This window comes from Centropristis striata, chromosome 14 (genome assembly GCF_030273125.1).
Source record: "Centropristis striata isolate RG_2023a ecotype Rhode Island chromosome 14, C.striata_1.0, whole genome shotgun sequence".
Lineage (NCBI taxonomy): Eukaryota > Metazoa > Chordata > Actinopteri > Perciformes > Serranidae > Centropristis > Centropristis striata.
Window position 1 is genome coordinate 19,044,203 of NC_081530.1, and position 13,603 is coordinate 19,057,805.

A 13,603-nucleotide genomic window follows, 5' to 3' on the forward strand; every position below is an offset into this window, starting at 1 on the left:
GACATTCATCATATTTACAGCTGAGATATAAACGGGACAAATCCGACAGATTGATGCAGCACATTAGCGCTGCTTTAACCTGAAAAAAGAACAGCCTTCTTTAATCATTTTACCTCAAATAGTTAGTTTTATTTCTAATCCATGCTTACTGGGTGAGTCTTATTTGGGGATTTTTGGAACAAATGCAGTCGATTAAAGTCCATGTTTGATGGTGATCTTAACATTTTTACATAGATTGAAGGTTAAGAAAATTCTCCATCTTTGGCCGTTTCAGTGGCTGACATAGGTCAATACCCACCAGTCCCAGATACTGGCACTTCTGATTTTTGTCCACATGGGTACCCTTACTTCTTATTGTGCAGTGATGCTTTCTAGTCAGTCCAGGTGTGCAACCTCACACACGTACGTACCTGCTTCTCTGTGTAAATACATATCTTAATGCTGACTGAACAGCACTGAAAATACCTTTTTTATTGTTTCTCACTATCAGAAGCTGCCAACAGATAATCATATTTTAAATTGGTTTTAGTGTAGCATATTTGAATTATTATATTTGTGCAATATAAAAATGTTTTTGTTCACCAAATTGACCTATGAAACTGCACAAACTGTGCAAGATGTCGTAATGTATGTGATGAAATGCATTAAAAATACATTTTAAGTGGGAAATATTACCAAAAATTGCATATAAATATAAAATATATCAAGATGTGCAATGATGATGTCATGCAACTGTTGAATTAGGGTACTGGCACCTTTTTTGGGTCAAATTCCAGCCTCGTTTTTATCTTAAATATGCACTTAATCCTTTCAAAGTTGGCATTTCCATGACAGTTTTTTCAGTCTTTTTGTGACAGCAGCTAAATTAGCTGGATGAGTGATTTTATTGGACTGGGATGGAGTTGATTAATGAGCCGAAGGTGAATTTAAAGATATCAGTGGAAATGCCAGCAGGTTTGGTTACATTTAAGGAGAAAAACAGATGTAATGCCCCCGGAGAGAGTAAAGAGCAATGAGTGACAGCTGCTGCTAAGGTCTTTTTAACTGTAATGATGGTCAGAGGTTTGCGAAGAGGCGAGGGCAGGTGAGAGTAATGTAAGAGTGACTCGGGATTTGTTGAATTTCGCTGAGTCACATGTCCGCTAAAGTTGGAAAAAGCTCAGGGTGGAGGGTGGAAGTTATCTAAGTGTATTTTAAAACACAGGAGATCATTACAGAGCTGAAAACAAACAACGTGCTGGATGCGTCTTTGAAATCTGAGCTGCTGAGAGAAACCTTAAATCAGCTGATTTAGAAATTGCCGTGTATCTTCTGGTTTGGCACAGAGATGAAAGGGCAGGGTTAGCGAGGTTTTATTGCTCTTTGCCTCGTTGTCTTCCACATCAACACTTTGTTGTTATCACATCTGAGTCCCTGTCTCTGTCCCCGTCTGTCACACTTTGTCCTACTTGTTTTCTCTTCCACTATTGCTTTTCTTACTTAATTTACGACCTTAAAATCCTCTAACACTGAACCCAGACTGCTTTTTCTTACACCTCGGCTTTAAAGGTCAAATTAATTAATTCACAAAACACATGAAACAATAATGATGGAGTTGATCAGTTGTTTTTTTAAATAAATGTGTACAAATTTATTTAAGTTTGGCCAGAATTTGGCACCTTGGTGACAAAAAACATTTCATAGAAATGACAAACCCAAATGTGTGACGGACCAATATGGCCATCAAAGTACAATGCCTTAAAAAGAATAAATAAATACAACACATATATGACATTTTAAGTGGAAAATTAAATTACCAACAATGCAAAGAAAACTGTGATAACATCAGCATGATAAACTCCCAGCAGCTACTGTACTGCATAGCTACAATGACCTGACACACAGGAGATGACCTGTTAGGTAAAATGCAGTAAATATTTTCAGTCAGCGAAAAAGTGTCCCGTGTACAAGGCACATAATCCTTTCTATGGAGGCATAACAGTCTGTTGAATAATGGCATTTTGAAATATAATGAACAGGACTGCCTTCATCCATATACGGCAGTTGTTTTTATTTTCTGTAACACAGGGATCAATGTGAAATCCTTCCAGAAATGTCAAGTTGAAATGATATTTGGTGGGTCCAAAGGAACAGTGAGTCTGACCGTGACACCTACAACATCAATGAATGTCCTTGATTTTGCAGACTGAGGCCAAGTCCTCTGTTCAGCTTATCTCCTTTCACCTGAACTCCTGTAATTGTCTCTGACCTCGTTCAGTGCAGACAAGTCGAGTTGTAAATGCTCTCTTTTCTGTCACCGCAGCCACGAAGCCAACATGGAGTACGTTTGCTGGCCTCGCTCAGGCTCTCCATCGTCTTCCATGAGGCTCCTCTTTGGCTTTAGAGAAGGGCTTGTGTAACCCTCTCCCCTCTGTATGACAAGGTGCGTAGCTTATGTGTCGTCCTTAGGGGGCCATGCTCTCACCCTCCGATGCTCTCGCCCTGTGGCGCAGCCTCAGCCTCCACTTCTCGAGCAGCAGACGAGTTTTCAGGGCAGCCCTGATTGCTAGAGGTGACACCCGCTTCTTGTTGCTGTTCGTCTTTCTGTACACAAAAACAGAGAACAATCAGAACCATAAATCTCTTTTCACGCTCTGTAAAACTTTAACCTGGGTGGATTTTAAGCTGTCAGTCACCCACATTTAAACTTCTAAATGCCAGGTGTCATGCAGAACAACAGGTGTAAAGTGGTTTTAAGCAGATTGAAGTTTATTTTTCTAAATATTAATGTGTCAGAAAGTGCAGACGTATGGCGCCACAATCTTTGAGAGGTGTTTGATTTTGAAACATGATGGTACATGAGTGCAGCTGAGGCATTACCCACATTACTCCCATAGTTAAGTGATGCACTTTACTTCAGGTGAATTCCATACAATCTTAGAGGTTTTATGGTATTCATAATAGTGCTCAGTCATAATGATATATAGGGAATTCCTTGCTTAAGGCTTAGCCTCGAAATTCCTGCTTTTTATAAACACGCGTTGGCTGTTTTTATCTCTAAGGCAAAAATTATGAACTTATGAGATACTTTGCCCTACAAAAGACCTCAGTGTTGCGTGTGGTTATAATTACCATGTCCATTTATTTTGCAAATACACTTTGAGGTATTCAGTCTGAGCAGGTTTGTCTTACCTCTTAATCTTGCCCGTGTCGGCTGCCAACTTGTGTTTGCACTGCGCCCCAGCACAACCATCGCCCTCGGCAGGGCTGTCTGGCGATGTTTCATACCTGTGAGCAGAGAAAAACACATGATAAGACGCGGGGATCACATTTCATGTATTCATCACACAGTTTCGATACATTCACAGGCATTTAACACGCGAAACTTGTCCTCACACGCGATAGAAGCAAGCAAAAAAAAATATAGACTCGGGCGATTTCTAGTATCAGTGACAGTAAATCTGATAAATGCGGGTCCTATTATTGTTATTGCCTGTTGCTGGGATGTTTTGGAAGCTGTGTTGTACCTGAGGTGGTTTTCCAGCCGGCAGAAGTTTCTGCATGTGTCGTCGTTTTGGCGGACACACTGGCAGCGAGGTCCTCTGCTGGTTGCCATGGAGTCCGCGACCGCGCGCCTCGCTCTCGGAGCGTTGCCCATTCCGTATGAGACCACGCGCCTGGGGGAAAAAAGGGAACATTCGAATCAATCAACTGAATTTAACGGACAGAACACACAGAAACCAACGGTCAGAAAATTAAATCACTCAACTGAAATTTGAACAATTCATGTTAAAGACTTAATGTTAGGCGGTTTAAGTGGCTGTTTCATCAAGTCAAATGTGTCCAGTGCAGGTAAAGTAGGCAAAGTTTAGTTTATCTTCAGTTTCACCCGCGAAAAGTTGACAAAAAGCGTCAAATACCTAAAAAATGCTAGATTAACGTCACTGTTTGCTACTAGTTGGTCAAATTAGTTTCAGATTTTAACGTCTATCCAATACTTTTTAATGAGTACCCTAATTCATTTTGGTCGAAAATAAAACGCCTCGTTCCCTATTTGGTCTGTTGGAGGAACGTATTTAATGTGTTAGTGTTGACTTACTCAGGTGTGTTGACCCATATGATGTCCAGGTGGCAGAAGTAGACGCACTCCTTGTCGAGGAAAGTTGCGCAGGAGCAGCGTTTGGTCCGCACATGGCGCCTCTGGGTGTCTGTGGAGGCAGTGGGTGTCTCTCCAGCGGGCGCTGATAGCACTGTAATTAAATCATCGTTATCAAAACATTGCATATCAGCTATTAACATGGTGTTATATGTCTGGAGGATGCATAAACTACATAAACATAAACTACTTTATCAGCAGAATTGCAGCTCTGATACTTAATATGCCCCATATTACAACTCTTAAATAATTTAAGTAATTCAATTATTACTAATTTTGTGCAATAACATGTATAAATGGTAATGCACAAATTAAATAGTTAAACTTTGTCAGTTGAAGAAAAAACACGTAAAAGTTACCTGTGCACAAAATCCAGGAGTGCATCACTGACAACACGGAAATCAAAGTGTATATATCCATTTCTCCAGGTTCTTCTTAATCAAAAAATACCGTCAAGAAAAAATTAATAATCCACCAGAAGTGTGAAAGTAACCATCCAGTGTATCACTCCTCCGTAAAATGTCTCGGTTCGTTCTCAGAGGTTCCCGCAGGAGCGCAGAGGCGTCAGTCTGGAGTCTCTGTGTCAATGTGGCCCCACATGTGCAGCCCTTTGACTTTATACAAGTGCTTCCCACCTCCCCTCCTCCTCCTGCAGCGCTCTACAGTTTTGTCCTTTGGCTCGTACCCAGACAATGATGTTTGTTAGTTAGTCGGCCGCTGATAAGCAGCCCTGCAGACCAAGCAGAGGACTTTGAGATCCCTTGGTTCCGAGTTGGTGGATGTGGGAGACGCCGGGTGATTGAATGTGCCTTCATGTTGGACTGTGTGCAGGAGTTACACCGCTGAGACAGCAGGGGGCAGTCAAGCGACAGGATTCAAGTACATGATTTTTAATGGAGAGCACTGAAGCTGGGGAATAATGTAAGATACATGGAATTATTTCATATCATGTATAGTCTATTACAGGGATGGGCAACTTAAATGCTGGAGGGGGCCACAATTTTTCATCGACACTACCACAGGGCCACATATAGGACCGTGCACTTAATGTGATGAAACTGCAATTTTAAATATGTTAACAGTGCAGTAACGTAACATATTTCATGCTCAAATGCATGTATAACAGTATAAATAGGAATACAAAAGGTTTAAAGCAAATAAAATAAAAAAAAACACTTACTGTGATTTCTTTTTGTTCAGTGCAAGAACAGCAGACCAACATTAATTGCAAGAAGTAATTTTGTGCATTTAATGCTCAATTGCATGTAGTTGTAGTGAGGGCCACTTCAAGTGAGGGTGCGGCCCCCGGGCCTCCAGTTGCCATCATTGCTCTATTATATATAAAGTGAAAATATTTTTTGCCCTAAAAAGGTAGAAAAAAATTCGGAAGGTAAATGGAGTGCTTTTTTTAATCAAAATTACTTTTATTAGATAACCCCATTGATTTTGGAAACTGAGTTGCCAAAGACAACTATAAGAAAAATACTAAACTAAAACGGATACCAATGAGGCCAAAAATGAAGATTTACAATATTTTTGGGACATGTTATATTATACTATTACTATGATCAACAAGCAATTTTAGAGCATTTTTAGTCATTTTTGGACAAATTACAGAATGACTATGTATGGATTGAGATATTTCAGCTAGTTCTAAAGCCGTGATCTTGTCACATTATTTGAACTTTGAAAGCTCTCTGAATGTGAATGTGAAGATAACACATTTTAATCATCTATTTTTATATTTGAGCCCACGCCTTGAGTGGACCTGAATTTCATTGTATGTGTTTGTGCAATGACAATAAAAAAATCTAATTTAATCTAAACTGCTGTAGACAGAAATTTACTTTGGAAGGAGTGGGTTTTACCCTTTGCATTATTTGTACAAGAGAGTTGGAATAAAAATATAAAAGTTTAATAAACACTTTTTAAAAATGGATTTATTTGCACAGTAAAATTAAGCAGCAAAAACACAGCAAAGGCAATACAAAAAAGATGCAAGTTGAGATTAAGATTGATTTTTTTTATACCATTATGAAGAAAAAACAAAGTACACTGACATTCTCAACCATTACAAAAAAATAAAATAAAATAATAATACAATAAAAGGAAACAAAACTAAATAGATGAAACAAACTAATGTAAAACAGTGTAGGTAAAAAAAAAAAAAAAAAACCCTAGGTGCCTATAGAGAGAATCTCACCTCAAACATTTAGGCAAGTATCATAGAAACAAACATAGAATCAATAAACCAGCAGCTTATCCTCCTTCTCTAAGAATGCAGTATTATAGGTTTAAACCTGCACCCAACATTACATAACCAGTGCAAACATCTTTATCTGTAGGTCTTCTTGGGCAGGAGATTAAACATTAGATATGTCATTAAGAGGCATATGGTAGTGTTTGAAATACAGATGCATGTTTATAAAAATCAATAATCTAAGAGGTATCCATATTCCTGATTGTGTGTTGTCTTACATTATCCCTTTGCTCCACAACTGCCATGGATTATTTAATTAATTGACGATGATGTAAAGTACAAACTGTTCTGAAGTGGCTGAATTTAATGGTTTCTCTCCACAACCAACGGCAAGAAACTGTGGAAACCAATGTCCCTAAATCACATATTCAGAGACACTTTGCTGTGAGGCGGTGGTGGAAAATTGACCTTGTTTGTGTGTGCATGCATGCTCAAAGTGGAAAAGTCTTAAGTAAAGTATCCTGACATGCAGCAGCTCCGAGGCCCCTAATCAGAGGCTGGTGTTAAGAGTTTCCACTGGTCAGGGGAACAGCTTGTGCTTGTGGCAGGAGGAGGCAGAAACCATCCAGAGGAGCAGCATTAGGGGCAGAATAATCAAGTTTAGCCAGTTGAGTAATGCAGCTGCTGTGGTGTTGTGTAACATTGGTGATTTCTTCTGAGTTGTCGATCTAGAAGGCTCTTCTTTACTTCATCGGCATGCAGTTTGTTTCCTCAGCACTGGCATTTATTGACCTCTAGGGGGCTCTGTTTGCTTTGTTATAGCTTTCACCCGCAGGTTTCAGTCAGCCTGCAGGAGGAGGCTCTGTACTGTACTGTGGAGGGATGAGTCACCTTCTGAATGGTGTGGAATAAGGAGGCTATCCCTGTAAAGCCTCTTGAGATGAGGGAGAAGTTTACATCACTGAGGCCAGATTGTTGTTTGGTCCTGGTCTCACGACTGGACTGAATTATTTAACATAATGCCTCTCATTTGATTTATGTATTTATTTTTGGCATTTTTCACCAAACTACAGTATGACATGCGATAGTAGGTTTTTGTTTTTTCCCCATATTTTGGACATACTATAATATGGTGTTTTTATAATATTTTGGACCATGTTCATTGTGCTCTTTTAAGGTGTTTTTGTGAGTTTTTGATTAAACTACACTATGACCATTTTTGACAAAGTATGCCATTTTTTTCCAGATTTTTGACATGTTCTAAGAATGTTGTTTTTGTCATATTTTTGGGTGTATTATACTATAACTATGACCAACAAGCTATTTTAAAGTGTTTTAAGTCAATTTTGGACAAATTACAGAATGACTGATTGATTGTATGACATTTTTTCCCAGATTTTTGGACATATTCTATTAACATTGTTTTTTGTTAAATTTTTGGACACATTATACATTGGCCATGATGAATGTGCTATTTTAAAGCGTCAAATTACAGAATGAGCAATTCTTTTTTATTTTTTTGATGTACATAGTATAATGTAATAGTATATATGACTATTTTTGGAGGGGATAATTTTTGGATTTTATTCCCATTTTAGGACAAACTATGCTACCACATGTATCAACAGACAATAATTTACGAATTTGAAGCATTTTTAGGCATTTTAAAATTTGACCATTTTTGACAAAATATGACATGCTATAGTATGACTTTTTTTTGAAGGAGGTCATTTTTGGACATCCGATAATATGGTGTTTATTCCCATTTTTAGGACAAACTATACTACGCCATGTATCAACAGACTGTAATTGACCCATTTGAAGCATTTTTAGGCATTTTAAAATTTTACCATTTTTGACAAAAATAGACATGCTATAGTATGACTTTTTTTCTTTTTCTAGAGTTTTGGACATATTCTAAAAATGTTGCTTTTATTATATTATTGTAAGCATTATGATATAGCCACACGTGAGTTTTTAAAGCATTTTTAGTCATTTTTGGACAAATGACAATTTACATTTTTTTTCTGACAACATATTATACTATAACGTTTTTTAACTGATAAACACAGCCACACCACTTTAATGTTTGTAAACAAATTTTTACTGATACAGTTAAGAATATTGATACAGCAATGTAAAGCTACCATAATGCACATAACTATGGACTTATGAATCATAATGGGCACTAGATGGATTATAATAAATAGTTGAACACAACATCTGTACACAGAAACATTGCCCCATAATCCATAGAAATGTACATATACCAGTACAACATTTATAATTCCATAAACTTACGAATGACAAATCCTCCAAAATAAAATTGATATCCTCCATCTTTATGCCTCTCTTCTATTTTTTGAAATAAACACAAGCAACTACTGAATTTATAAGGAATTATGTACAGGTTCCTAAACAAGAAACTCCATAAAGGCACAATTGTCTATACAACATGTACAAAAAAAAAGAAGAAATTGTCTGGAGCTGACAAAAAAGTAAAAATAAAATGATTGGTCATTATTATAATTATCATCATATGATTGCACATACAATATGAATGTCAGCATCTGTGCTTTGAAAGGTGATTTGCAACGAAACAAACCCCCTGAAAAGTGTTTTCAGTCTTACAAAGTGACAAGAATTACAAAAAGAGAACAAGAAGAGCTTTCAACTTGGGTTTTGTTTAGGTGGCAATGACCAGTCTGTCTTCATCATCACTGGATACCTCATTATAGTCATCAGTTACCCTCTGCCAGCTGGTCACTGGTGGTGGTCGTGGAGGTGCAGGATCAGTAACTCCCTCAACTGGTGACTCTTTAGCAATGTCCGCTCGGCTCACAGGAGCTGGTGACGGATGCTGCTGTGGGGATTTATCCCTTTCTTGCCTCTCAACAGTTTGTGTGAACTCTGCTCCGCTGCTACCTCTGGGGCTCGTCCTGCTGCCTGAGCTCACTTCTAGACAGCTGCTGACCTTGAAAGGGGCGGGCGGTGAAGCAGCCATGCAGCTCCGTACACAACCAAGCCCTTGTTCACTCTGAGGTGGCTGTGCTGGAGCTTCGGGGCTGCCCTGCCTCTCTGAGAACCCAGGGAGGGGACTTAGGGAGGAGAGAGGGCTGAGGGAAGGAATGAGGGCAGGCAGGGCGATGTTAAGTATCTGCAGACCTGGGACGTGTGTCTGGGGCCCGGTGCTGCTTTGGGAGGTGGGGTTAGCAGCTAAAACCTGCAGCCCGAGGGTGGCGTTGAGGGTGAGCCCTTGCTGGGGCAGCAGCTGGGTGGATGCCAGGCCTGTGTTGGTCAGCCCCATGAGGTTTAGTGTCTCCAGACCTACTGGCTGTATCGTTTGAGCCTGCAGGCCAGTGACCTGCCCTAAGGGGAAGCAGGGCACAACACTACTGATGGGCTCCTGGACCACAAGCGGCTGGGACTGCACGCCCTCTGGATGGGGCGGAGTGTTGGAAGCTGGTAACGGGCTCGTGTTCCTGTGAATGACGCTCACTGCTGGGATGGTGAGCTGGACAGGGCCAGCCTGGATTGGTACAAAGGTGGAGTAAGCTGCCAGGCCGGCGGGCACCAGCTGGATCCCCCCAACCGGGACCATGCTGTAAGAGGAGCGAGAGGGCTGCTGGGAGTGCAGGGGCAAGTGGCTGAACAGGTGGGTCTGGGTCTCTGTCCCTGGTGTTTGGGATAGACCCTGTGGGGGAAAGTGCATGAGGCCTTGAGAGGCATAGGAGGAAGTCTGGGTGCTCCGGTCCACTGGTATGCCAGATTCACTGGCTGCCACAGCAGGAGGTGCAGAGGAGGTGTCCTGTAAAAAAGGAGAAAATTCAATATTCAGTCTTATTCCTTGACCTAATTGTGGCAAGATTGAAAGAGGTTAATGTGAAATGGAATTTAGATTAGAGCTGGGCGATTGGATAAGTACAATGTTGGTTGATTTTTGGTGCATTTTTGTCATGTTATTTAATTTTATGGTCTGCCCCTGAAGAATGTCTGCAATCAGCTAGCAACTCAGTGTGCAGCTCACACATCGCTAAAACAAAGTGTGGAGATAGGTCTGGCTATGCGAGACTACTCAGCAATAGGCTGCTGCACAGCAAGCTAGCCCAGGACCACAAAGAGGCCGGAAATGTCGGAAGGAGATGGCATGGGAAAACATTGAAATGTTAAAATATGCTGTCTTTACACAATCAGTGAAATAATTGAATTGAAAAGTGAATTGAGGGTTTACTTAAACCAAACCGGAGTTTGTGATAGTTGGGGTACTTGGAATACTGACCAAAATCAGTTGATTTTGAAGTGCATTTTAAGATGAGTTAAAGTGAGAAACTTGCAGGACCAGTTGGAAAAGTTAGAGCTGGCAACTTCTGGTTGGTTAATATTATCTTGTTCTACCAAGTTCTCATTGGTCGTACATTGGTCGTAATATATCGCCCAACCCTAATTTAGATCAATCCACTGAGACTAATCAGAATCAATAAGACTATTCACCTTTTTCAGGGCATTCACAGGAGCTTTGTGGAAGTGCCTCGCATGCAGGATTCAAAGTGAAGGTGTGGATAGGAAAGAATGGAGGTGGGCAGGGATGGGTGGAGAGACACACAATGAGAGTACATGGGTCTCACCTGGCCTAGCTTGGAGCCCTTGCTTGACACTGGGGGACTAGGGGGCACATCAAAGTCAGGGTAGTCGATGGACATCTGCCTGCACGGCGACACGGGGCTCATCATGTGCACTGACTCTGTGTCTGAGGTGTAGGTGTCTGACGTGGTAGCAACAGGCGGAGGAGAGTAAGGGAGGGGCATTGAGCTGCAGCAGGACCCAGAGATGGATATCTGCTTGCTCAGGGACACGGGGCTCATCATGGGGACAGATTCAGAGTCTGATGTGTGGGGTTCGGGAGCTGGAGGCTGGGAGAGAGGAAGGGAGACTGAGCTGATTGACATCTGGGCTAGGAGGGCACTGGGAGGGAAGTCGGCCTCTTTGGAGGGGATGTGTTGCGGGCTGGCGGAGACAGAAGGGTTGGTGGAAAGGCCGGACTCCGCCTGGCTGTCCTCCTCTTCCTCCTCGTTGTCATCGTTCTCCTCATCATCAGCGCCGTCGGAGTCGTCGCCATCTGAATCTTGGCGGTCAGCGCTGCTCACCTGACTCCGGTCTCCTGTTAGTAGACGCGAGAACATGTCAGAAGGAAGTCTATTCTTGGTTTTCTGCAGAACATATGAGTCATCAGAGCTGCTGTGGAAATATATAAGCTCTCTGGTAGTACTGAAACACTTCATTCATTACAGCTCTCTAATATCATGTAGGTTTCTTTCACACAGCCAGAAAATCCACAAATAAGAACACGATTCAGAGATGTTTTGTGCTGCTGCAGTGCTTCACACCCTCGACCACCGTACGCCCCTGAGCTCCATCACAGGCAGAGGAGGAAAAACAAATATGCTCTTAAGAGACTGGGACCATAGAATGGTTTCAGGCAGCTTCTCTCTCTCTCTTTTTTTTCTAAAATTAGACGCAGCAATTTCCTCTTTCTAAACGCTGTGCATGCCGCCCACATGCGCTTTGAGTTAACAGAGGAAGAAGCTGCATTTAGAATTTCTAATTAGACCATGGCAAAGCTATTGATCGACATAGCAACAGAGCACAAGTGGGGACAATCTGTGTTTTATATCTCATGCCACAAAAACAGCAGAACTATTTAAAGAAGGGCAATCCTGTTGTTTGAAACCAAAGCAAACCGATCTGCATTAAGTCACTTTGTAGCTGTAAATAAACCCCTTAATTTACAGAATATAGTTAATTTTGTTTGGTAAGCCTTTGATAACACCAATCCTTCTCCCTCCAGGCTGCAGTGAAGCACCATACCTGAGTCTTCAGCATCCTGATCCTCAATGAGACCCTCTGGAACCCCCATCTCCATGCATTTCTTACTGTGGGCCTTGGACTTCATGTGCTTGGTCAGATTTCCTGCAAGAAAAGAGGCAGTGAGGTCTCACGGGTGGGTAGAGCTCGAACAATAGCACAGAAGGAGTTTATGTAAGAGAATGCGGTCTTTGGGCAGGCTGTATGTAAAGGGTGAGTAACTGATAAAGACATTTTTAAATGAACGTGGGCTGCTGTGACACAGAGTACTGTTCTGCAGCGCGGCGTGGGTAGGCAAGTTCGATGAAGAACGGTGAATCACACTGTCTTGGTTTAAGAAATGGTGAAACATCATCTTTAATTTTATAAAAAAGGGAGGACTTGAAATGTAGCGGTCCAATATTAAAAAATATATGGTCTCAAATTTAAATTGTGGTGAAACTAATTGTAGGATCAGTGTCACAAAGTTTTATTTAAATGTGGTACCTTTCATCATGGTTTATATGCAACCAGTAAATAAGAACCACATACAGTGCAGAATATTGAGGGAAAAAAATGATTTTGAGGAATCTCATAGATCAGTAATTCAAGTTGTGTCTGTGGTCTGGTGGCCCCTTAAATGTTTTCAGATGGAATGTTTAAATAATGATATAATAATGTAAATTTGTTATAGCTTGCATTCATTTTATGATTAAACTTTTATCAATCATTAATTATTTACACAAACCATTACTTTCCAGAAACTTCATAGGGCTGTCATAATCAAGTTCACACTAGAGCTATAGATCCTTTTTATGCTTTTTGAAAAAAATAATTGTATATATATATATATATATATATATATATACAATGATCAGAATTCACATTTTATTTAGATTATGTATGCACTAAGAGTGAAACATTATTCTTTTGATATGTGTGTGCATGTTCTAATGGTTCTATGGTTTTTATGTATTTATTTGATTTCCTATAGTTGATTATTTACTCTCACACCCCTTTACTGTGCTAAAGTAAGACAATGAATCATGAAATTCAGAGTTCTTTGTTCATAGATTGATAAAAGCCTCTCTATTATATCATACTATGTGTACACAAGAAGAGGAACACTAGCTGTGGATTTGTTGCTTTGAATTCTGATCAGCCGCTGACCTTTTGTCTTGAAGGAGAAGTTGCAGTGGACACAGTGGTACGGCCGGACATCAGAGTGGGTGCGGATGTGTTTGCGTAGCATGCTCGGCTTCTTGCAGCGGATCCCACATTCCTCACAGATGTATTTACCACGTCCACGCCCACGAACGTAAATATACTCTTCATTAGATTTGTATCTGTGGGGTTGCAACAGAACCATAAGAAACACATACAGTATACATACAACCAAACAATCAAGATTTAGAATTATGATATAC

General features: G+C 40.6%; 2 protein-coding genes across 6 annotated transcripts in view; both read right to left on the minus strand.

The window, feature by feature from the left end:
- Window positions 1-1,608: 1,608 nt before the first annotated feature.
- On the minus strand, window positions 1,609-4,700 carry edn1 (endothelin 1). The gene is made up of 5 exons (XM_059349138.1): window positions 4,495-4,700; window positions 4,079-4,229; window positions 3,507-3,656; window positions 3,172-3,267; window positions 1,609-2,583 (listed from the first exon to the last, which is right to left on the minus strand). Exons 1-5 carry the CDS (start codon window positions 4,553-4,555, stop codon window positions 2,445-2,447), a joined length of 597 nt encoding a protein of 198 aa, XP_059205121.1. The 5' UTR covers window positions 4,556-4,700; the 3' UTR covers window positions 1,609-2,444.
- Window positions 4,701-8,416: 3,716 nt separating this feature from the next.
- hivep1 (HIVEP zinc finger 1) overlaps window positions 8,417-13,603 on the minus strand; it is a 93,537-nt gene continuing 88,350 nt past the window's right edge. For all 5 annotated transcript variants that reach the window (XM_059349132.1, XM_059349134.1, XM_059349136.1 and 2 more), the window contains 4 exons: window positions 13,347-13,522; window positions 12,201-12,302; window positions 10,961-11,493; window positions 8,417-10,143 (listed from right to left, as the gene is read on the minus strand). In XM_059349132.1, the coding sequence (XP_059205115.1) occupies window positions 9,022-10,143; window positions 10,961-11,493; window positions 12,201-12,302; window positions 13,347-13,522 (1,933 nt within the window). In that variant the 3' untranslated portion in view covers window positions 8,417-9,021. The remainder of the gene's footprint in view (window positions 10,144-10,960; window positions 11,494-12,200; window positions 12,303-13,346; window positions 13,523-13,603) is intronic.

Excerpts from the sequence above, each read along its gene's own strand:
- edn1 (XM_059349138.1), bottom strand. The coding sequence starts at position 4,555 with ATGGATATATACACTTTGATTTCCGTGTTGTCAGTGATGCACTCCTGG. Across the intron at positions 4,230-4,494 it reads CTCCTGGATTTTGTGCACAG|TGCTATCAGCGCCCGCTGGA; the intron begins GTAACTTTTACG and ends ATTTAATTACAG. Across the intron at positions 3,657-4,078 it reads ATATGGGTCAACACACCTGA|GCGCGTGGTCTCATACGGAA; the intron begins GTAAGTCAACAC and ends TTTTTCCCCCAG.